This window comes from Meleagris gallopavo, chromosome 1 (assembly GCF_905368555.1).
Source record: "Meleagris gallopavo chromosome 1, MGAL_WU_HG_1.1, whole genome shotgun sequence".
Lineage (NCBI taxonomy): Eukaryota > Metazoa > Chordata > Aves > Galliformes > Phasianidae > Meleagris > Meleagris gallopavo.
Genome location: NC_139404.1, coordinates 166442885 through 166465800, shown reverse-complemented (window position 1 = coordinate 166465800; position 22916 = coordinate 166442885). Strand labels below are relative to the sequence as shown.

Below are 22916 nucleotides of genomic sequence, written 5' to 3'. Positions count from 1 at the left end.
CAACGAAGCTGTGAGGGGTGTGGAGCACAGATCTTATGGGGAGTGGCTGAGGAAACTGGGATTATTCAGGCTGGAGAAGAGAAGGCTCAGGGGAGACCTCTTTGCACTCTGCAGCAATCTGAAAGGAGGCTGTGGTGAGGTGGCGTTCAGCCTCTTCTCCCTTGTAACAGTGATAGGATGAGAGGTAATGGCCTTAAGTTGCACCAGGGAAGGTTTGATTTGGGTATTAGGAAAAATTTCTTCTCAGAATGAGTGGTGTGGTATTGACACAGGCTGCCCAGGGAGATGGTGGAGTTACCATTACTGGAGGTGTTCAAGAACCGTGTAGATCTGGCACTGAGGGACATGGTTAGTGGGCATGGTAGGGTAAGGATGGGTTTATGGTCATACTAGATGATCTTAATGATTCTGTGATTCTATGATTAATAATAATAATAATTATTATTATTTTTCATTTTGAACTAAAGTGGAGGACTCTTGCCACCTCACAGCATGCCCCTGTGATGGAGCACACTGTGACTGCAGCTGTGTCTGCAGGAGTAAAGGGAAGCACACAGTCTGTCGTGAGCACAGACTGGAGGACTAGGTTTGGATGTCTGTGTTTGTGCCAGGCTGGGTGCTCATATGCTGGGGAAGGTGGATGAGTGCCTGGGGAGAGCTTGGCATGATGAGGGACAGTCATGGCTGCCTCGGGGACAGCGGGCCTGCAGGCCTCTCCAATTGAGGAGGAGGGGGAAACTCTTTGCAACCATCACAGCGACATGGGACGGAGTCCCGCTCCCCAGGAGCCGTGTGGGACGTGCTGCCCGACCCTGCCCGGCTGTGGGGCCGCAGCAGAAACTACTGCATATAAACCTGCTCGTATGTAGGCTTCTCTGGTTCATGATCATCATTTTAACACTCAATACTTTGTTCTGTAGCAAACTTAATTTACAGTTTATAGGGCTGAAGCTGATGTAAAGTAGCTTCCAGTGCCTTTTTCCACGAAGCTCAGTTTTTAGCTTGGCAGAAGGAAGGACACAACCAAAACTTCAGCACAAACTTGCATGCTTTTCAGTTTTGTGATGTTTCCATGTTTTTTTCATGACAGATACACTCCTTAAAGTACTAAAGTGCTAACTAGTTGCTGAAAGGTATTTTAGCTCTACCAAACCTTGCTCCTGCTATCACCGTCTCCAGCTTTTTCCCACCGTCCTTAATTATCACGCTTTTTCTGATCCCTACGAGATCCTTTAATCCTTGATAAACAACGAGGGTTGAAAACCTCTCCCCTCCGCAGTCCGCCCCGGCAGGGGGCAGCAGAGCCGCTTCTGTAGCTCATAGAGCTCGCCCTCCCGTCGCGCCCCGGGCTGTTGTCATTGAGGGCGATGGAGCCGCGCCGGCGCTTCCGGCTCCTCCCCATTCCTTCTGCCCCACCCGTGCCTCGTCTCGATGGTAGCGCATGCGCGCTGCCAGGGGCACCTGAGGGCGAAGGGGCTCAGCCATGGCGGCCTCCGTCATCTGCAGCCGGGTGTCGGCCGTTCTGAGGGGTAGCGGTTTCCGCGCCGCTCTGGGCACTGCCACGGCGAAGGTAGCGGCCGTGAGGCAACGGGGCGGGGCTGGGCCAGGGTTACGGTTGGGGTTCGGGTTGGAATTGGGGTTGGAGCTGGAGCTGGGCTTGGGCTTGGGGTTGGGGCCGGGGCTGGGGCCTCTCCCCGGGAGCTGTGCGGGACGCGCCGCCCGGCCCTGCCCGGCTGTGGGGCCGCAGCAGACCCGCGCAAACAAAGGAAGCAGCGGGCCTGGTGCGAGCCAGCGCTGTGCCACCTTCTTCTCCTTCCCCACACGGAGAAAGGTCGCTCGAGTTCCCCTCTCGCGTTACACGGAGTCCCCGAGCGCCAAGGGACGCGGCTCCTGCCAGCAGCACCTCGTCCTTGGGGCTGTGCCAGCGAGAGGGCCGCTGTATGCAGGGGATCCCTCGGAGGTTAAACCTCTGCCTTGAAGTGCCGTCCTAAGATGACTGCGTGCTTTGTTTACTCGCTTTAAATAAAGTGATTGAAATTATGTGAAGTCTCCTCTGTGGGAAACTTCCCGGTGCAAATTTCCGTGTCTGATACTTGTGCCGGAGCTACTTACCAAACGATTAAACAGCAAGGCCTTTTTTGTTTGAAGCCGGGTTAGTTTTCTAGTCTTTTTTACTTTGAACTTTCAGCTGTAATTTATATACATGGATTAGCTGAGTTTGGTAGATCTGCTGTTTTGTATGCATGTAAAGTTAAGGTCTTCTTTTTAAAGTCTATGAGTAGCTGTTCTTTTTTTAGAGAAAGATACATCATGTGATGCCACTCCTGATGTTTTATGATCCAAATTGTCTTTTCCTAGGACTGCTTTATTGAAAATGTCAGAAATTCTCCATGTCCTCTACATCAGTTTTGCAGATGAAATTGAGACTCACTCTGTGCTGTAATTTCCTGGGCTCAGTGCTAAGCATGTTTTCTTTTACCTAGCCTCTGAAATGTCAGAGTTACATTTTTACAGCCCTCCAACTCAGCATCAGTGTTTGAAACTGCTCGTATGTAGGCTTCTCTGGTTCACGATCATCATTTTAACACTCAATACTTTGTTCTGTAGCAAACTTAATTTACAGTTGATAGGGCTGAAGCTGATGTAAAGTAGCTTCCACTGGCCTTCCTTTATGGAGCTCAGTTCTTAGCTTGGCAGAAGGAAGGATACAACCAAAATTTCAGCACAAACTTGTGTGTTTTTCAGTTTTGTGATGTTTCCAAGTTTTTTTCACTACAGATATACTCCTTAAAGTACTTAGGTGCTAACTAGTTGCTGAAAGGTATTTTAGCTCTACCAAACCTTGCTCCTGCTATCGTTTCCAGCTTTTTCTCGCTGTCCTCAATAACTCCTCCAAACCAATACCACGAGTGGCTAGTATGATAGATAATGTACATGAAACATAGAAGAAAGGCAGATGATTGCATTGATACACTTAACTTGTTTAATGTATAGGCTTTTTTTTTTTTTTAAGCTAAACAGCAGCTTTTCATAATACAGTCATGTTCTTTGTTTTTTTCCTCTTTCTTTTTTTCCTTTCAGGTCCTTGGTGGAAGTCCAGGAATACTCAGTAATCATGGGTTTCAGGTGCAACAGCAGCAGCAGAGGAACCTGTCACTACATGAATACTTGAGCATGGGACTGTTGCAGGAGGCTGGCATTTCTGTTCCACATGGACTGGTTGCCAGGACGCCAGATGAAGCTTACAAAATAGCAAAAGAAATAGGTATAATATTAAAGAAAACACATACAGTATAGGCATAGGATTGATGCAGTTTGTAAATACTTTGTAAGACATTCCTTGGAGTTCTGAATGTACCTTCTCTTTATGAGAGCCTTTCCTGTGGAGCATCTTTCTTGCAGACCTGAGTACTTTGGAGCTGACTTTTTCCTAAGAATATTTCATATTATGTCTAAGAATGCTCAGTGCATGAGCAAATGCTGAAGTCAGTTAAGTGACAGTTTTAAAGACTCTCTGGGTTATACACGTGGAGACTGGTTTATGAAGTTAAACCGTGCAACTGCAGTGGGGAAGGATCTAACCTTACTTCCAGTGAAGGCTGTGAACTCGTATTTCTGTCACCATCATTCCCATATCCCAAATGCTAAAGATGTTTTTCCTGTAACTTGTGAGTTGTGCTTAGAAGAAATGTATTTTGAGAGGATAAGGCAGGTTTAAGCTGCATTAGCATTGGGTTCATACAAGTGCCTAGACTTCTTTGAAATGAATAATAGACTCTGCTTTGTGCAAATCATGGATTTCTTCTCATTCTCTAGCCAGGGTAGAGTAGATCTTCTGTGAAGAGCTTCAGTGATGGATACTGGTAGGACTTCTGTAGTCCAAAATCTGCTATAGAGCAGAAGATGCAAAGGAGGCTTTCTTTTGTGCTGCAGAGGAAGGGTAAAACCCTATGCATTAGAAAACAGACTGTTCTGTCAGAATGCAGCCACTTGATACAGGACAGGAGGACTTTGACATCCTGTAGTTAACGCTGGATTCGTGTCTTTTTGGTAAAAAGGCATCCAATCTCCTCTGCCTGATGCTTGAATGATTAATTGAGCTTTAGTTTAGGGTATGATTTTACCCATTGACTTGCCACTTCACCTACTATACATCTTACTAAAAAAAAACTTTGGGGTTTAATTTGGATATAATATAGAAGTCTGTTATAATTTGTATTATCAATACTATTTTCTTTTTCAGTTTAGAGCTTCCTTCCCCAAGTGTGTTAGACTTGTCACACAATTTTAACAGAAGATATTCCTTTTTTTTTTTTTAATCATATTCCATTTCTAAATGAAAATGCCTTTCTCTTTTCATCTCCAAATGGATAAATTTGTAGTTATTCCTGAGGTTATGTGTTTTGTTAGATTCATTTCTGCTTCATGTCTTGACTTCATGCGATCTGAAAGTGTTATTTTTTTCTAGAGCAAATTGTAATGTAGAAAACAATTGGGCAGCTTCAGACTTGATGTCCCAGAAATGCAGGTGTATTTTGCTTGTCTTCTTTGTCTTGATCCCATTCTAACTTCACCATCATAAAGAAAATATGTTAAAATGCTTCCTTTCCAACTATTCTTTGAATGGCTTAAAATTCAGTCCCATACCTTCAGTGCAGGGTGAGCTTGTAGCACAGTGTAAACTTCAGTAAGCAGAGGGCTATGCCTGGACTACCTGGTCTAGTATTAAATGTGGAGGTTGGAGGGGGGTTGGAGATTCATGATCCTTGAGGTCTCTTCCAACCCTGGCCATTCTGTGGTTCTGTGATAGCCCTGTTATGTTAATATCTGCACAGATCCCCTGCTGGTGACAAATAAGACATCCCCTGTGCTTTGTGGTGAACAGTGGGGGGGACTCGTACCTCGGAATTCCTTTATTTTGTTCCTTGTTTAGGGAGGAGACCTGTAGCAAAGCAGGTATGTCTGTGGTTGCTTGCTCATAGTTCTGTCTCATCCATGGGAAACAGGTATGTCTGTTATCTGGCAGATGTGACCCTGTGCAGTTTCTTAGGGCTGAGGAAAATGAAGTTTTAAAGTGTATGAGTTGGCATCGTGTAGAATACAAGAGGTAAAGAATTCAGAGCTGCTTATTGCCATTCATATACTTCCTTTAAGTTGGTGTGTGTTTGGCACTGTGGCTTTGCGCGATGTTAGAGATGAGGAAAGGAAGACTTCCTAATAGGGGGAAAGCTGAATGAGCTTGGGTTTTTTGGGCTTTCCTCAAGCATTGCCTGGAACTTGTACAGCATGTGGCAGGCTGATCTTGGCTGCAATATTTTGGCTTTCTGTTTTATTCTAACCACTTCCTCCTGTTTTCCTTTAGTATTCACTTAAAACAATCCTAAAATTTGGAGAAGAATGAAAAAACCTCACTTTTTTGTCCTCCTGCTCATTATTTGTTTTTACTGTGTAAAAGTTGTTGCTGGTAGATAGGAGATTATCTTTTGCTTCCCTTCATGTGTTAAACCTTTTTCCAAATGTTTGTCTAACCCATGACAAAGATAGTTGGTAATGCTGCTTGCTCTGTCTTTCTGGTGCTAACCCACATGCTCCTGATAACCTTTAGCCAGAAACCTGCTCTCTGTAAACTTCACTTTGGCACTGGATTTCTTTCCTTTTGAAGATAGGTCACTCCAGTTACAAATGGGTAACTTTTTGTCCTAGAGCACAGCAAACACATTCTCTTCATTAACAGAAATTACCATAACTTAGCTGTATCTAAAGCTAAGTCAGTGTAAGCCAGAACAAAGCCAAAGCTTAACTGTACCAAGGATTATTATTACTGCTAGATAATTAGTGTAGCACAGAATCAAGCTGAGGCATATGAATGTTGCAGTTCATCTTGGAACTGAGTTATAAGAGTGCACTTCTTCCCTGTAACATTTTTTCTAACATTTTTAAAGGAAACTGAGATGAAATTAAATGCTGTGAACAACGTAAGAGCAATGATGGCAGATCACTCATAGGTTTTTTGAGGAAAAAAATTCAAAATTTTGTTTACTGTTTTTCAAAATTTGATTTCTTCTGCTGTGTCATTTCTTAAAGTGCTTTATTCAACTCAGGTTTCCTTTCTAGCTGGATTCTGCAATTCTGTTGTTTTATTTCTGTTTTGTTTGGAGTGTATAAACAGGAGGGAGTACAACTGTTTATGAGGGTGGATAGTGATAGGACAAGGGGAAATGAGTTTAAACTGAGACAGGGCAGGTTTAAGTTAGATATTAGGAGGAAGTTTTTCACACAGTGGGTGGTGATGCACTGGAACAGGTTGCCCAAGGAGGCTGTGGATGCCCCATCCCTGGAGGCATTCAAGGCCAGGCTGGATGTGGCTCTGGGCAGCCTGGTCTGGTGGTTGGTGACCCTGCACATAGCAGGGGGGTTGAAACTAGATGGTCATTGTGGTCCTTTTCAACCCAGGCCATTCTGTGATTGTTTAGAAAGCTTTATATTGTGAAGGTTGGACATTATTAAAACATTGGTTTGCATATAACTTTTTCTTATCATATTTTTTTTTTGGCTGTGAAGGGTCATTGACATTTATTGTTTACCAAACAGCTTTTCCTTTGGAAGAGCCCTCCATCTCATTTCAAGTGATTTGTTATCACCTACTGAAGTGGGTCATGGAATGACATATTTCTTCAAAGCAATTACTGGGTAATTCAGTCACTGGGAACAGGTTTGGACCTCCTGTAAATGTCAGCGTTTGCATAATTTTCCACTACTATTTCACTGTCTCCATGAACATCTAATTTGTGCTGCGGAAGGAATGTGTTCTACTCAGAGCTGAGAATACTGATATCCAGTATCTGATACAGACTTTAAAGGCTTTTTTTTTTTTAATATTGGTGTTTTTAGTTATTTGTGAGTTTTGCAATATGACTATTTATATTCTTTGTGAACACAAGTTGTGCCAGAGGAGGTTTAGATTAGACATAAGGAAGAACTTTTTCTCTCAGAGTGGTCAGGCACTGGAATGGCTGCCCAGGGAGGTGGTGGAGTCGCCGTCCCTGGCAGCGTTCAAGAGGTGTCTGGATGAGGTGCTGCGAGATATGGTTTAGTGCTTGTGGTAGCAGTGGTGATGGGAGGATGGTTGGACTGGACAATCTTGTATGTCCTTTCTAACCTTGTGATTTTATGATATCGCTTACATTTTGAAAAAGTGAGTACTATTAAGATACTGGAGTATGTCTTGATGACTGCTTATGAGCTTAGTTTACTCTCAGCCAATGTGTGATTGCATCTAACGCTGTCTCCAGGGCCGCTTTAGGAGCTGATATGTATTTGTGTGAATAGCACTACTAACAGGCCTAGAGGCTATTCTTTGAAGAGCAGATGCTCGTTTCATTGGTGTGATAGCAGATAGCTCAGTGGAATGTGCTGTTTGAAGCACTGCTGTTAGTTAAAGCAGCACCTATGAAATTATTGTGGTAACTGAAATGTTGATACTTCCTGACACCTTCCTTTGTTAACAGTGTTTGTGTGTGAGAGGGAGTGACATATTCTATGCCCGTGGAGAAGCTTACTTTTCTTTCATGGGAAGTGTATGTTTCCTTTTGTGATGATTTGAGAGATATCTTGAAGCAGCTCTAGTGGTGTTGCTTCTGGTGGTGTAGGATTTTAATGACAGAAATTCTAATCTTAGTTAAATAAAGTAAGCTGTACAGAACAGGAGGAGTTGAGAAATGAAGTGCATAACATTCTACTTTGCTATTCCTGAGTTACTGGAAGGAAATTGAAACAGTGGAATTTTCCCTGTTGGTTGTTAACTGTTAGCTGTGAATCCTTATTGGTGTAGTTTATAAGCAGAGATTTTTGTTGATATGCTTTCAGCAGAATGATGGAAGTGATTGGCATGGCTGCATCCCTAATGGCAGCTCCCTGATGAGTACATGCTTTTTTTCAGAGCTTTAAGTTCTTTTCAGTATTTTTATTTTCAGAGAATCCCAGAATGGCCTGGGTTGAAAAGGACCACAATGATTATCTGGTTTCAACCCCCCTACTATGTGCAGGCTCACCAACCACCAGACCAGGCTGCCCAGGGCCACATCCAACCTGACCTTGATATTGCTGTCAGTTGCTTAAACCTGCAGCTTGTGTCTGTTTTTTAAAAAAGTAACATGTAAACGTGGGTAGATTTATAAAGAAATGTTTTGATGTGTAAGTATGTGTTTTGTACAAAAATCCTCCAAGTTTTCAAATCCAGCTGCCGTGGAGGTCAGGTTCAGATGGACTGCTGAGCAATTTTTTCAATGAGGATCCTACTTGCCTGGCCAGAGTCTCTCAAGAACCAGCAGTCACAGTCTAGAAACCAAATATTTTCTTGACTTTTTTTTTTGGCAGGCACTACTATTTGACATCCAAGGCTTGCATTTTGCTTCAGCCTTTGCTTTCTCTTATAGCATTTCACCTCTCTGAAGTTCCAATATCAAAGCATGTTGTTGATAATAATTCAGTCATTCAAATAACTTGTCTAACTTGCCTGTTCAGATTGTGACTGCCGTATTTTAATCACTTAGATTCAGCTACTGCCAAAACCTTGCAAGTTGATGAAAAACTTGATGCAGGTGAATAATGTCAGGATGTGTTTGTGTAGAAAGTAGTGTTGTGTAAGAAGTGTGAAACATGTTGTTCACTCTCCTGCTTGGCATGAAGATTGCTGGCAGATAATTATTTTGATAATTAGACTTCTGCTTGCAGAGATTCTTCTAACCTGAATGTTTCTAAGGCTGAGAAAATGTGATTTTGAAGTTCTATCCTGAGTAGCTGTGCTTGTTAGCAAAGTACTGTGTGTACTTTGAAGAGGCTCTCTGCATTTGTTAAGGTTGGCACTCTGTTACTCTGTGAAGAATACATTATTTATTACAAGTCTATATTTTCCCTACTTCCAGTAAATATTATCTACACTTTGAATTTTTATGTCTGTGCAAGAAGAAGAGATTGATTTGCTTTATAACTGGGAGAGATTTGTCCTTGAGCTAAAAGCTTTTAAATAAAGTGTAACTGTGGCAAAGGACCCCAGGAAATGGCCACAAGTTGTACCAGAGGAGGTTTAGGTTAGGCATAAGGAAGAACTTTTTCTCTCAGAGAGTGGTCAGGCACTGGAATGGCTGCCCAGGGAGGTGGTGGAGTCGCCGTCCCTGGCAGCGTTCAAGAGGCATCTGGATGAGGAGCTGTGAGATATGGTTTAGTGCTTGTGGTAGCAGTGGTGATGGGAGGATGGTTGGAGTAGTTGATCTTATAGGTCCTTTCCAACCTTGTGATTCTGTGATTCTATTCTATGAAAGATTTGAGTCTTTGTCTACCGCAGTTTGCTGCTGAATGGCAGTTGAGATCTTGATTGCCACTTGTTATTAACCTATTATTGCCTCTTATTTCCCTTTTTTTTTTTTTTTTGTTAGAACAGATCAGGCTTGCATGGTTATCATGAAGATGTTTGCGATAGGTGGAAAGCAGTACTGCCACTGTAGTGACTATTAGGCATAAGGAAGTGACAACGAAAGTGATTTGACATAATTCAGAATGGAAACGTGTAAAACAGAATACTTTAATTAAGGTTGGCTGCCCTAATTATCAAACTTCCTAATAGCACAGAACATTTGAGAGGTGACAGAACACCAAGCCTTATTTCCTCTTAATAAACTTAAGATAAAATTGTGTTGCTCTTTGATCATCAGTGCGTGAGTATGGTGAGAAAAGGACTTTTCACCCAGTCTTAGGTTGTGGAGTCAGAAATGATTCCTTCAGGTTGATAAGCGTCAGTATTGCTTGAAATAAAGAGGGCATTTCCTGATTGCACCACTGTTTTTTGCTGTCTAGTTAATAAACCACTGTTGAATATGAAACCTGTGTTAGTACTGTGTTGATTTTGTCATCCTGAATAGATGCTAACTGAGTGTTACAGTGATTGCAGGTACTTGTTCTTTGTGGTTCCTACCATTTTTGAGTGTGGCTGCTGAGTTCTGTGTGTTGCAACCTTAGCTTGCTTGCCTCTTTAACTGCTTCCCTGAGACTTTAGCTGCACTCAGCTACCTAAAGATGGTATATGGATACCTGCTCCAAGGCAGAACTGCTATTTGTCATTGAAACAAAAGCCTAGCAGTATTTCAGAGCAATGTAAGGAAAACACAGGACAGCAAAACTGTTCATATTAGTAGAAAATAGCGTTAGCTGCTGTTTTCCAAATGTTTTGTTGAGTTACTGGGAGAGAACTGCAGTTCTCTGTTGTGTGGCATGTGTGGAAGTGCTGCAGCTGTAGCACTGCAGATGATATGTGTGACACAACATCTCTCTCCTTTGGAGTTTAAGGACAACTTTAAATGTGTGCTGTAGGAAAGAACTGTTTGTAGAGTCAAGTTAAGGCTTTTTCAGGACATGGTTATCTTTACTTTTGCTTCAGGTACATCTATGAAACTTAATTGCTTGAAAACATAGGCTGGTCAAATAACTCTTGAAGTTTTGTGTGCAATCAAGCAGCCAGTTTATTTGCAGTGGTGTAGGAAAAAAAAAGTAAATAATTAATAATTAATAGCCTGTTTGTGGAATGCTACAAATGGTTGCATTCTATTCATAAGGGACAGTTCAGTGATAGTTTTGTTTAAGGTTGTTTCTCACAGGCTTTTTTCAGATGCCTTTATACATTGCCAAAGTGTAACCACTGATACTACTCAACTACTTAGTGGGTGGCATTTGTTTTCAGCTCACAAAGACTATGAAATAGAAAGCACTGATGCCACAGATATGTGGTAATTTTCATGGCTTTCCAGGAAACTTCTCTGTGGAAGTAGCTTTTACCTTCTGGACTCGGTGTAAGAGGTGAAAAACAGGGTTTAGGAGAATTCTCTTTTCTCAGCTTCTTCGTGGATTGTAATTTAAGTCTCTCTGTCTTGATTATTGAGCATGTTTGATCTCAATCTTTTATCAATTACAAAACTTCAGTAGGAACCTCAAAACAGTAAATTAAATAGGGCTGTGGAGTCACTTGAAAAGTATCCCCTGTGAGCAGGGAACTGAACATCTGCTTTGAATCACTACACAGTTTTATACTGACACTCAAATATCACACTTCTCCACATTTTGTGTAAGTACCAGGTAAATGATATTCAACTGGCTGGAACTTTATTATTAAGTTGGCATGTTGGAGCATGTGGCTCTCATATATCCATGAAGCTACTACTTAAGATTTTACCCATGCATCACGCCTACTGTTTCTTAAAGCACGCTAGCTTTATGCTTGAGGTAATTGCATTAAAAAATGGTCTCATGAATAAAAAAGGCTGAAGTCTTATTTTATGTGGCCTCTGTAAAGCCCATTAACCTGTTTGATTGCTAGTACTCAGTAGCCATAAAAATGGTTATGTTCAGGACCAGAATTAAATCTTAGATAATAGAGCATAGTAAATAAGCATATGTTTGTAATGTTCAAGCCTCTCACGCCAAAGAGCTCCATATCAGCTGTACATTCAGAGGTCTGTTGCTAGGTACACAGTCAAGACTGTTATTTTTCTTATGCTTTTACTTGGCTTCCTTTTCACATCCAAGTGGACAATGTATTTGTTCTTTGCCCACTAAGAGCAGAGTGGCTCAGCTAGCTGTGGCATGAAAGGAGATGGGATGTGCCACATACATTGCATCCTGCAATCCAGCTGTTTTCTGCACTTATTCAGTGTAATTGAAGTTGAGTAATATCTCAGAGGGGTTTTATTTTTTTTCCTCTATCACCTTAAATAACACAATGAATTCTTTCTCTTTCAACGATGCTTCAGAATATCTCGGTTGATAGTGAATTTATTCTCAGATTTCACTTCTTTAAACTCGTATACACAGCCTGTCCTACCTTCAAGAGTATTTTAAAAGATTGACTTTGCCTGCTCTGGTAAAAAATAATGGGTTTGCTTAGGCCTTTGATTTCTGCAAAGCACCCAGTGCTCTGCTAAATGGAAACATAGCACACCTGCAAGTTAACTCGGGTAAGTGCCATAGTTGCATATCATTGCTGAAAAGATAGTTACAGACGTAGGGGATTTATACTTCATTCAGGTAAATTTTGGATTAGTAATACCTCAGATATTCAGTGCCATTTTACTAATAGACTGGCAGTTAGTGAACGTTTATTACTGAGTTCTCAATCAGTTATGATTGAAATGTGTTTGAAAAAGTAAAATACTTAACGTAGAAAGATTTTTTTTTTCTAATATTGACTCACCAGGGTTTGTTTTCTATGCAAATTATGATACAGTCTTTGATTCAAGTTTGTCTTTTGAATATGGGAGGAGATTAAAATGAAAACAGCCTGTATTGTTATACCTGGGGCAATTCGTTTTTAGTAGTCATGCATGATAAATTTTGTTTTCTTTCATTACAGGTACAAAGGATCTTGTGGTAAAAGCACAGGTTTTAGCTGGTGGTAGAGGAAAAGGAACATTTGAAGGAGGCCTCAAAGGAGGAGTGAAAATAGTTTTTTCGTAAGTTCTTTCTGTGTTATCCAACCAAATGGAAAAACTTCACTTTCTTATTATGAATTGAACCTCTTGCCAAGTTTAAAATCAGTGTTTTAATTATTAACCTTAAAATAACAACAAGTAGGTACGAATTTTTTTATACTACTTTTGTTTTTCCAGCGGTTTCACTGTCACATTCTGAGCTTCTTTTATTCTAGTCCAGAAGAAGCAAAAGATATCTCCTCCAAAATGATTGGAAAGAAGTTGTTTACCAAGCAGACAGGAGAAAAGGGCAGGATATGCAATCAAGTATTTATCTGTGAGCGCAGATATCCCAGGAGAGAATACTATTTTGCAATAACAATGGAAAGGTCATTTCAAGTGAGTAATATTAGAAATAGAGGTCAACTAATTAACTTGTTATAGTTGAACTAAAAAAAAAATGCTGTTAACTGTATTGGTCACTTGCATTTGAAATTCAGAAAGATAAACAAGTGAAATGTAATTTCCTAGTATCTCTAACTGATTGCCGTAGTGTTTTAAATGCTTTAAAAATGTTATGCTAGAATTTAAGATGTAGTGAAAGAGTACTGGTAGCCTCAGCTGAAGCTCAAATTCATGGGGCTGAAGGGGAGGTGGGTAGAATGAGGGGGTTATTTTCATTTTGCTTTTAAAGTGTGCTCTTATCTACCAGATGCTTGTACTAGAGTTAAGTTTAAAAATACAGCTTTGCATGTGCATGCATGTGTACACACTATTTATGAGAGTTAGAAACAAGATAAGTAAAAGCCTTTTGGAAGAGCCTATAGTTCTAGATAAGTCAAGTGCCTGTGTTCACCACAGTGTGGAGATTCCTTGGGATGCACAGGTTTGTTCCCTCAATTTTGGGAGTGGTGGTAGCTTTCTTATACCAGCACTGTTCAGTAAGTGGTAGGAAGCTTAGGACTTCACTTCATGGCTGTCAGGAAGGTGAAAACTGTAGTCTCTTATATTTTGTATTTATGGCTATATAGCCTTTTAGGCTACAATACAAACTTGGTTACTGAAATGTGTCAATGCAGTCTGACAGATTAATTTCCATAAGTTCCATTTGGTAGTACAGAACATGAATTGCTAGATAACAAAGCCAAGGTAAAGCAGATCTTGTAAATTTTTCTTCTGAAGCTCTGCAAGAGTTGAATTTAGTCGAGACAAATGCTTAAGAGTTTGTAGAAGGACAGCTCTTGATCATTGAGGAGTGTCTCTAGCATGAGCATGAAATTTTCTGTGCAGGAAACTAATATTTTTAATGGAACATTAAAAATTCAATATTGTACTTACACCTGTGTCTTCCTTTGTTTCTAATAAGGAAGTATCATTTGGATTTTAGTGCAGTTAAGTGATTTGGGCACCTGTGTTCTGTTGTACTGTACAAAAGCTTGGAAGAGCCAAACATTGCAATATGCATCCCAGAATTACCACAAGGTGGCATGAAAATACTGCAAATGGCCAGTTTGTAATCTTAACATCTTGTTCTTGCTCTTATTTAAAAAAAAAAAAAAATCTTACTGCCTTCTATTGCGCCATGAGTTTTGCTTTTTCTTGGTAGGGATGTACTTAGTTTTTACTGTGACTTTTTAAGTCTTGTTTTTGGATGTGCTTCTAATTGCTCTAATGAGTCTAGGGTGCTGATGATTAGGAAGAACCTTTCCAAAGAAGAAGTTGAATAGCACGCAGCTGGTATTTCTGATACTATTGCAAGTCTCTTTCCTTTAGGAGGGGAGGAAAAAAGCTTATAAAATAATGATTTGAAGGTAGAATGTGATGTTTTGGGTTTTACTTGCCAGTGGAATCAAGACCTCTTGCATATTAAAACCATTACTTTTAGTCAATTCTATGGAATTATATTTTATTTTTGTAAAGTATTTTTAGCTTCCTGACTGTTCAGGATATAAATATCCAGAAATGTTCATTGTGTTGAACCTTGCTATTTGATGTAGGGTAATTAATCACCTACATGTTTCCATTTGGAAAGATGGTGATGAGAAGAGAATAGCGTGGTTATTAAGTATGCTCTTGGAATCAGCATCTTGCTTTCTGTATTGAATTGTCAGCAGCTATAAGGCTTTTTAATGTTTAAGTAATGCTGCCCTGGTACACTAGATGTCATAATTAATGCACAGGTGGTGATAAGGGAAGGTATTTGGAATAAAAACAAGTGTGTATCTTTAAACAAGAGGATTGTACCCACAGAGAGAGACTGTAGGTATATTGGTAGTGAATCCTTGATGTTTTCCTTGAGATTTAGATAGCAAAGGGAAAAAAAAAAAAAACAACCAACAAAAGACAAACAGGAAAGTTTCCAGAAAATGTTATCTATTATGTTTTATTTTTTTATAGATATATATGTTTTAATTTCTTTTATTATTGAATAATTGGGTGCTATTTTGTCAGAAAACCTTGACTGCCTTTCAGCAATAGCTGTCGTTACTGAGCTTGGTGATCCTATTGGACAGGCATAGTTTGCAGTAATTTATCACTGGATTCTGCAGACCTAAATTTGTCCTTGGAGCTGGAGCATGATGGAATTAATAAATGAATCCCTGGCATTGGATGTGTGTTTGTGTAGGGGTTAGTGGAGAAGGGGGAGATGTTCCTTTTCTAATGATACAGCCTAGAAGATAAAAAGCGTATTGTTACTAAGTTGGGTCTTTCTGTCAAAATTTAATATATCTGTTAATTGATCTGTTGTATACAGAATTTTTTTTCTTGTGAAAAGAAATTGGGCTCAAGTTACACCTTGCAATTTTGAAAGTATTATTAAAAGTGTTTATGTAGAGGTACTGAGTAAAAAAGATGGTAATGTTCTTTTCAATAAAAGCATGTAGGTAAAATGCTGAAATACAGAGGTGTCCAAACTCTGAGCAGGGCTTTACTGTTGGAAAGTGTCTTATGGAAAAAACTACATTTCAGTTGTGGGGTATAAAACTACTTACATTTTTACTCTTTTCTTCTTCTTGTTCCAGGGTCCTGTGCTGATAGGCAGTTCCCAGGGTGGTGTTAATATTGAAGATGTTGCTGCAGAGAATCCTGATGCAATAATTAAGGAACCCATTGATATAGTAGAAGGCATAAAAAAGGAGCAAGCTCTTAGGGTAATTGTTAATGTGGAAAAGTACACATTAGCAAGGATGGGGTAGTGTTGTTTCTAAAGTTGATGAAGTGTGTGTGTGTTCAGCTTGCTGAGTTGTCTTAAAGCATTTTGACATTTTGAAACAGATTCGAGTGAGTGATTTAAGTATTTTCAGCTTGATAATCAGTGTAAATCCAGCTATGCATGGCAGTGCTTTATATAGCTATGTAAAGACAATGATAACTTATTACTAGCTCTCCTTTTAGGATAAGTGCAGTGTTTTTTATATCAAAAATGGTCTTTTAAAACCCAAGAGTTATTGTTCTCTCGGAAGACAGGAGAGAGTCTGTATCTACAACTCAGTACTGAAATAATATTTAAACTTGGAGATTTCTAACTTGTAAATGTCAATCAAAACATGAACATCAGATAACTGATAACCAGCCTTTTACTTTCAGCTAGCCCAAAAAATGGGATTTCCTCCTAATCTTGTGGATGAAGCAGCTGAGAACATGATCAAATTATATTATCTCTTTTTGAAATATGATGCTACCATGATAGAAATAAATCCTATGGTTGAAGATGCATCAGGAGTTGGTAATGTTTCTTTTATTCGTATGCTTTTTGTAACAGCTTGATACTTTCATAATTCTGTTAGTTTACAATGAGTTTCAGCTAAAACTTCAGTGGTATGCAGCAAGGAGGACTTAACATTAACATGTTGTGTTGGAAAACAAATTTAATGAAGCATATAAGCATAAATTAATTTAGATGGTTGTCTTTGTCGATAAGCTGGAGAGAATCTTGTATGTACATGCAGTGTTAAGTGGGTCATTTCAGCAAAATGTTGGACCACATGAGCTGGCTGCCACGCTTGATGTAACAGATGATAACATGCACACGTAGCAGCTGAAGTATTGTTCTAGTAGTAATGGCATTACATGACTTCTTTTATAAACTGTGATTTCCTTTCAGTGATGTGTATGGATGCAAAGATAAATTTTGACAGTAATTCAGCCTATCGTCAGAAGAAAATCTTTGATATGCAAGACTGGACACAGGAAGATGAAAGAGACAGAGATGCTGCAAAAGCAGATCTCAACTACATAGGATTGGATGGAAATATAGGCTGTTTAGGTATGCTCTACTTAATGAGTTTTAAATGACTTAGTGAGTTTATAAACTGAATTTCTAAATGTTGTATTTATTCTCTTATAGTCAATGGTGCTGGTTTAGCTATGGCCACAATGGATATTATTAAACTTCATGGTGGAACTCCAGCAAACTTCCTTGATGTTGGAGGTGGTGCTACAGTGCAGCAAGTGACGGAAGCCTTTAAGCTTATTACCTCTGATAAAAAGGTAGGGACTTGGCATATCAAGGTCCTACAAAGGCACGACACAAGCTATATTTTGAATTACAATGCTTAGTGCATGTTCTCCAGAAAACATGTTTCTGTAAGTGTAAAATTAGACAGGGAAGAAAATGGAGACGTTAGCTAAATCGTGGTACAAATGGAGAAGTCCTGAACACCTGCTCGAGTTTTTTCTTATTTTAAAATGAATTCTTTGGCTGGGTACTGAGTAGGCGGTTTTGTGTGCTCTGGTTGAAATTACAGCTGTGAGTCTGTTCAGAAATCCTATGAGTGTAAAATTGTCCACACTGGCTTTTTAAACAGAAACCAGTATTTTGATAAATTTCCATTTTTTTGTGTGTTCTTGTGCTAGTTTTGCAGCTGCTAGAGTTGTAGAGATGATTGTGCACAGCACAGAGAATAAACAAATTTCTCAGGTATTAATTTTATATAACATAAATAACTTTGTAATGGACATGGAATGGCTTTATCCTATGCAAAGTTTATCAGTAGTGTTTGAACATTATTAAGATAACAAATTGGTTGGAACCAGAAAGATAACTTTACTGTCTTAATAACATGAATACTGACTTGGTGGTCCGCATAGGGTTGATTGTCCCAGTAACCAAAAAAGTTGGGAGTTCCGTGCAGGATATGGTAATGGTATACTGCATTTAGATCACAATTTAATATACCACTTGACCTCTTTGGAAAGGGTCAGAAGGAAATAGAGATTTGTGTTAGAGGTGTTTAGTTTCTTTCTATTTGGAAAGACTTTTGTCTCTCACAAACTTCGGAGAGAGAAAAGATGAAGGAACAAGGAAGAAGTTGTGGGAAGCGTTGGAGTGGGACAAGTTCTTACAATGACAGTTCTCTGCAGATACATAGACAAAAGCTTTCCAAATGCACCTATTTTTCCCTTTCTGCTTTCCTTCAACTGTTTACTAGTTGATAAAAATGAAGTAGCTGAGATTCCTGGTGCTGAAAAGTCGAACAGTAACACAGCCCACTGGTGACATGGACCCCAGTCTGTTTGGGTCCACTTCAGGGGTTGTTTGGAACAACTTTGGGGGGTTCCAGTCTAGGTTGCTTTTACACATTAGTAGCAGAAGTGAAAACGATATGCAAATAAGCTAGTCTGATTGCAAGATAATGAGCACCAGCCTACTGTTTAGTACTAGCTGCATATTAAAATTGTCTCGTTAAGTTTATCCTGTCTTCCTCCAAGGCTGTTACATGTCTTCTGTCTTTCACCACTGACTGCAATCTTTCCAGCCTTCCTTTCTGCTAGTTAAGCAGGAAGAGTCTTTTCCTTAACTTCAGGCTTAGTCCTCCTGAATTAAATATCCATCAGATATCTTATCTATAAACATGCTAGCTTTTAAGTAAGCTGCATAAACAGTGTTGTAAGTTCTGGAAATCTCATATGCTTTTCAGAGTAGCTTCTTCAGTAATGCTGAGTTATTAATGTGGGAAATACCCTTGCTGGTAATGTTAGAAATGGAAAGATAAACAGTTGACAAATTAAGTAGTTAAATTACTTTAATTACTGACGTTTCATCTATTTGATTTGCTCAAAGACAAGCAACCTTCTTTATTAATCATTCTCTGAAGTAATCATAGAATAAAATCATAGGATCGTTAAGGTTGGAAAAGACCTCCAAGATCATCTAGTCCATATGTCCACCTGCAACCAATATTACCCACTAAACCATGTTCCCAAGGTACCACATGTGATTCTTGAACACCTCCAGTGATGGTGGCTCCATTACTTCCCTGGGCAACCTGTTCTCGTGCCTCACCAATCTGAGAAGTTTTTCCTAATATCTAATCTGAACCACCCTGGCACAACTTGAGGCCATTCCCATAATGTACTGTGATGGATTTGTGCAGAAAGTGTTTGTCTTTTCTCAGATACTTGCACAAAATATGGACAACATGAAAATATCCTGGGTCAGACATTTTTGAAATGAAAATCTGTATTTCCTGAAGTGAAGTGTGTGGCTTCATAGAACTGTATTTTGTGTTCCAGAGAACTTCAGCAACAAAATGTTCTCTTTCTTGAGCTGAGTCCCTTACTGCACTTAGGGAGCTTGAATTTTCCTTTGGTTGAAATGCTGTGAGTGGTGCTTTTAGCTGATGTGTCTCTGTCCATTTTTAACCTAAATATTGTTCTTGATTTTTTAGGTACTGGCTATTCTGGTAAATATTTTTGGAGGCATTATGCGATGTGATGTGATAGCGCAAGGCATTGTTATGGCAGTAAAGGATTTGGACCTAAAAATACCTATTGTGGTACGATTGCAAGGTGAGTGTATGTGATAAATATCTTTCTGTCTATATTGACAGATGTTCTTGACCTTAGATACTACCTAGCAAGTTTTCTGAAAGCTGTACAGCTGTTAGGCTATGGGAGAACAGGGAAAACAGAGAATTTAGATGATGAGGATTGGGAAGTTAATAAAAAGAGATTTACTGCTTTTATAACTACTAAAGTAGTTGTCTTCTATGTTTATCCACATACACTGGAAATGGTAGTCCAGTATTCTGTAAGGGTTGCATTTTATCTTTTCTTAAGGTACGCGAGTTGATGATGCCAAAGCTTTAATAACTGCTAGTGGCCTCAAAATTCTTGCCTGTGACGACCTGGATGAAGCTGCTAAAATGGTAAGAGAGCTCATAGTGAACATTATTTTCAGAACACAGGATCTGTTTCAGAATATTGAAAAGCTGAAAATCCTTTCAGTCAGCTAAAGGTAGCCTAGGGTAGTCAGTGCAAGTTATTACCAGGTTTGCAAGCAAATGTTTTACAGATTAATTCTCCTTTTAAAATATTCCCTTACTATGCTGTTGAGAGCTATCATGTCCCCAGAGTTTCTGAAGGTTGGGAAGGACCTCTGAGATCATCTAGTCCATCCGTCCACCTACAACCAATTTTACCCACTCAACCATGTCCCTAAGTACTACATCTGTTTCTTGAACACCTCCAGGGATGGTAGCTCCATTACTTCCCTAGGCAGCCTGTTCCCATGCCTCAACACACTTGAGAAGTGGTGAATAACCTTCAGTAATTGTATTTTTTCTGAAAAGCAGTTTTAAAAAGAAAAAGTTGGGGGGGAAAAAAAGCCAACACAGAGATAAATGGACGTATCTGTCATCCTTCTTGTTAGGGAAATGGGTGGGAGAGTAGTTCGAAGTGAAGTAACTGAGAAATGTAACATTTCTTTTGACATAGTGTTATATTTGTGCATGTGATTAAAATCAAACATAGTTGATCACCTTGCTTCTGCAGTAAGATAATTAGATGTTCAGACAGATCGGTTATGATTTTTCTTTCCTGAAGTTGAAGTTCTAGAATTAGCTCTGGATTGCTCAACTTGTTAAGCCTGATGATACAGCCCTTGCTTTTAAGAAGTAATATTAAGTTTTGCAAGATTATTAAGCTTTGATTTGGTCATTGTAAATATTCCCTAGGAACGCGTATGAATTCTTAAGCTGTATTGGATCTATATAATGTGTTTTTTAAAACTGATGATGTTCTGCTGGTTAAATCGTGGAGCCGTGCAAATAGAGTTAGCATTAATTTTCTAACCTAAAAATATCTGTATCTGGAGAAGCATTTTTGGAAAAGATTCAGTTTGTTTGTGTATGTTGCCAATAGGTGATTCTTTGAACAGGTTTATGTATGGTGATGCAATGAGATTGATGAACAAATGGATGAGGATAGATCAGTGTAATGAGCTGAGCATTCAAAGCAGTGATTGTAGTCAGTGATTTTAAAGGCGTGTATTTATACTTGTTTTTTTCCCACCTAAGTATTCACTAGATGATTGTGGCCAACTAGGCAGACAAGAAATTATTCTACAAACATGTAGCAGTAGTGAAAGTGAAGAATTTTAATGCTCGAAAAATGAGGACGTATTCCTTAGCAGGAATTAATTCATGAAGGTTATGCAAGAGAAGTTGGCTCTCCAAAAGATATCAAAATATGGAAAATATGGTCCAGAAATGCCTACGACAAAAATTTATAGAAGGAGAAGTTCTGAAATTACTTAACTTAAAAAAAAAAAAAAAAAAGATTGTTTTGAAATTAAGTCTTTGCTTTCTTTTACAGGTGGTGAAACTCTCTGAAATAGTAAGCTTAGCAAAACAAGCTCAGGTGGATGTTAAATTTCAGTTGCCAATTTGATCTGAGAAATGTCATGCCTGTGTCTAATACGTTTCTCTGAAATACTGTGTTCTGTGGGATGTTTTTCTTTTTTTGTGCAGAGGCTTTGATTATTTGTCAGGCACGCAGGGCTGAAGTACCTGGTCTTTAATGTTAACATTCAGAATGGTTGGACTTCTTGTAAAAGTGTGTATTGCTAGTATTTAGTCCTTAGCTGTTCTCAAACCTCCAGCTTTTGCTGCAGAATGTTACTTGCAATATACTTCTGCGTTGTCCAAAGTAAAGCTTCTGGTTGAACAATTATTCTGAATAAATTCTAAAGTTACTTTCCTTGTAAATTTGTATTAGCCTTGGTTAAATATAAATATGACTGGATTATCTAGTTGTCCCTGTGGAGAATTGTATTGAAACGGTATTTTATATTGGAGACAGTTGTGCTTAGCAGTATAATGGACTTGAACAAACAGATCATTATTTATGAACAGGTGCATTTGAACTTGATTAGGAACATTTTTAGAAGTGCTTCACTGAAGTGGCTGGTTACTCTTCTGGACAACGTGTTTAATCACTACAACATATACTGTAGCACTTGGATTTTCACAATTTTGGGTCTTTACAAGAAAGCATAATGTAGTTTTGTATATGAATAAGCATTTACCAGACTTCAAAGAGATGAAATATATAGAGGATTAAAGCGTCTATTGTACATTGCTAATAAAATTGTACATGAATAAAATGTCTCCCAAAACAACTTATGTCTTTTTCTTTGTATGTCGCCATTTTGATCAATTGCATAAACACAAAGATTAAGTTGGGATTTAAAGGTAGCAAGATAAAAGCTTTTTAAAGTAAATTAGTAATAATATATGCTCTTTTTTTTTCCCTTGAGTTAATAAGCTAGTTTTTGTCACCTTAAAGTGCTGTTGATTTTTGGCATTATATACAACTTGAAACTTGTCTGTTGATGCATACATTCACCTCTTAGTAATTTAACATCAAGTTTGGAAACCGTTACTCATTTTTTGCTTGTATTTTGCAATTTTTCATTTTTTGTTTAAATGCAGTTTTCTTGGTTAACAACAGCATGGTTTTGTCAGGAAATAATAATGAATTTGTCTACGGTGGAATTTCAAAATGGGAAATCCATTGTAAGATGGATGGAGAAAGTCTTTTAACCAGCAGTGGTTTTGAACTGAAAGAGGGTAGATTCATTTTAATAGGATATAAGGAAGAGGTGACAGTGGTGAGGCTCTGAAACAAGTTACAAAGCAAATCTGTGAGTGCCCCATCATCAGAAGTGTTCAGAGTTGGCTTGGATGGGATTCTGGGCAGTCGGATCCAATGCAAGGAGCAGCAAGGGGATTGGAACCAGGTGATCCTTGAAGTTCCCCTCCAACTCAAACCAATTTATGATTCATTCTAAGATAAATACGAACAAAAAGACTTAAAATGTATGTATGGAATGTGGGGAAACTTACAGTCAGTGCTACACAGTTTTGAGGTAGGTAGGGTGATATGAAACTTTAAACAAGCATGGTATATTTGAGTAGCTTTTTGACAATACTAAAGAAAATTAGCAGAAGCTAAGTTCACCTGGAATTTAAACTGGGTTATTTTCAGTCCTAGTTGGTCTCTCACAACACAGAACTTGTGTGCTGTTAATCCAGTGTGCTAAATTGGGCCTGTAGGTATGCTTGGCATTTCTTTTATTCAATGGTCTTGAATGGGTTCGCAGAGATAACCAGTCTGAATAGACTTGTTAAGCATTGAATGATTTTGAGAATATAATTCATTTCAAATGTGTAGGTT

At 39.0% G+C, this 22916-nt stretch overlaps 1 protein-coding gene across 1 annotated transcript; it reads left to right on the top strand.

Annotated features, from left to right (window-relative positions):
- Positions 1-1405: 1405 nt before the first annotated feature.
- Positions 1406-21858, top strand: SUCLA2 (succinate-CoA ligase ADP-forming subunit beta). Its single transcript, XM_010728821.4, has 11 exons — positions 1406-1570; positions 3082-3265; positions 12398-12497; positions 12692-12854; positions 15479-15607; positions 16044-16182; positions 16561-16722; positions 16804-16946; positions 19127-19247; positions 19518-19606; positions 21054-21858. Exons 1-11 carry the CDS (start codon positions 1484-1486, stop codon positions 21126-21128), a joined length of 1392 nt encoding a protein of 463 aa, XP_010727123.1. The 5' UTR covers positions 1406-1483; the 3' UTR covers positions 21129-21858.
- The last annotated feature ends 1058 nt before the right edge of the window (positions 21859-22916 follow it).

Bases quoted from the DNA above. Each gene is read 5' to 3' on its own strand.
- SUCLA2 (XM_010728821.4), top strand. From the start codon at position 1,484: ATGGCGGCCTCCGTCATCTGCAGCCGGGTGTCGGCCGTTCTGAGGGGT. The intron at 1,571-3,081 runs GTAGCGGCCGTG...TTTTCCTTTCAG, and splicing joins TGGGCACTGCCACGGCGAAG to GTCCTTGGTGGAAGTCCAGG. The intron at 16,183-16,560 runs GTAATGTTTCTT...ATTTCCTTTCAG, and splicing joins TGAAGATGCATCAGGAGTTG to TGATGTGTATGGATGCAAAG.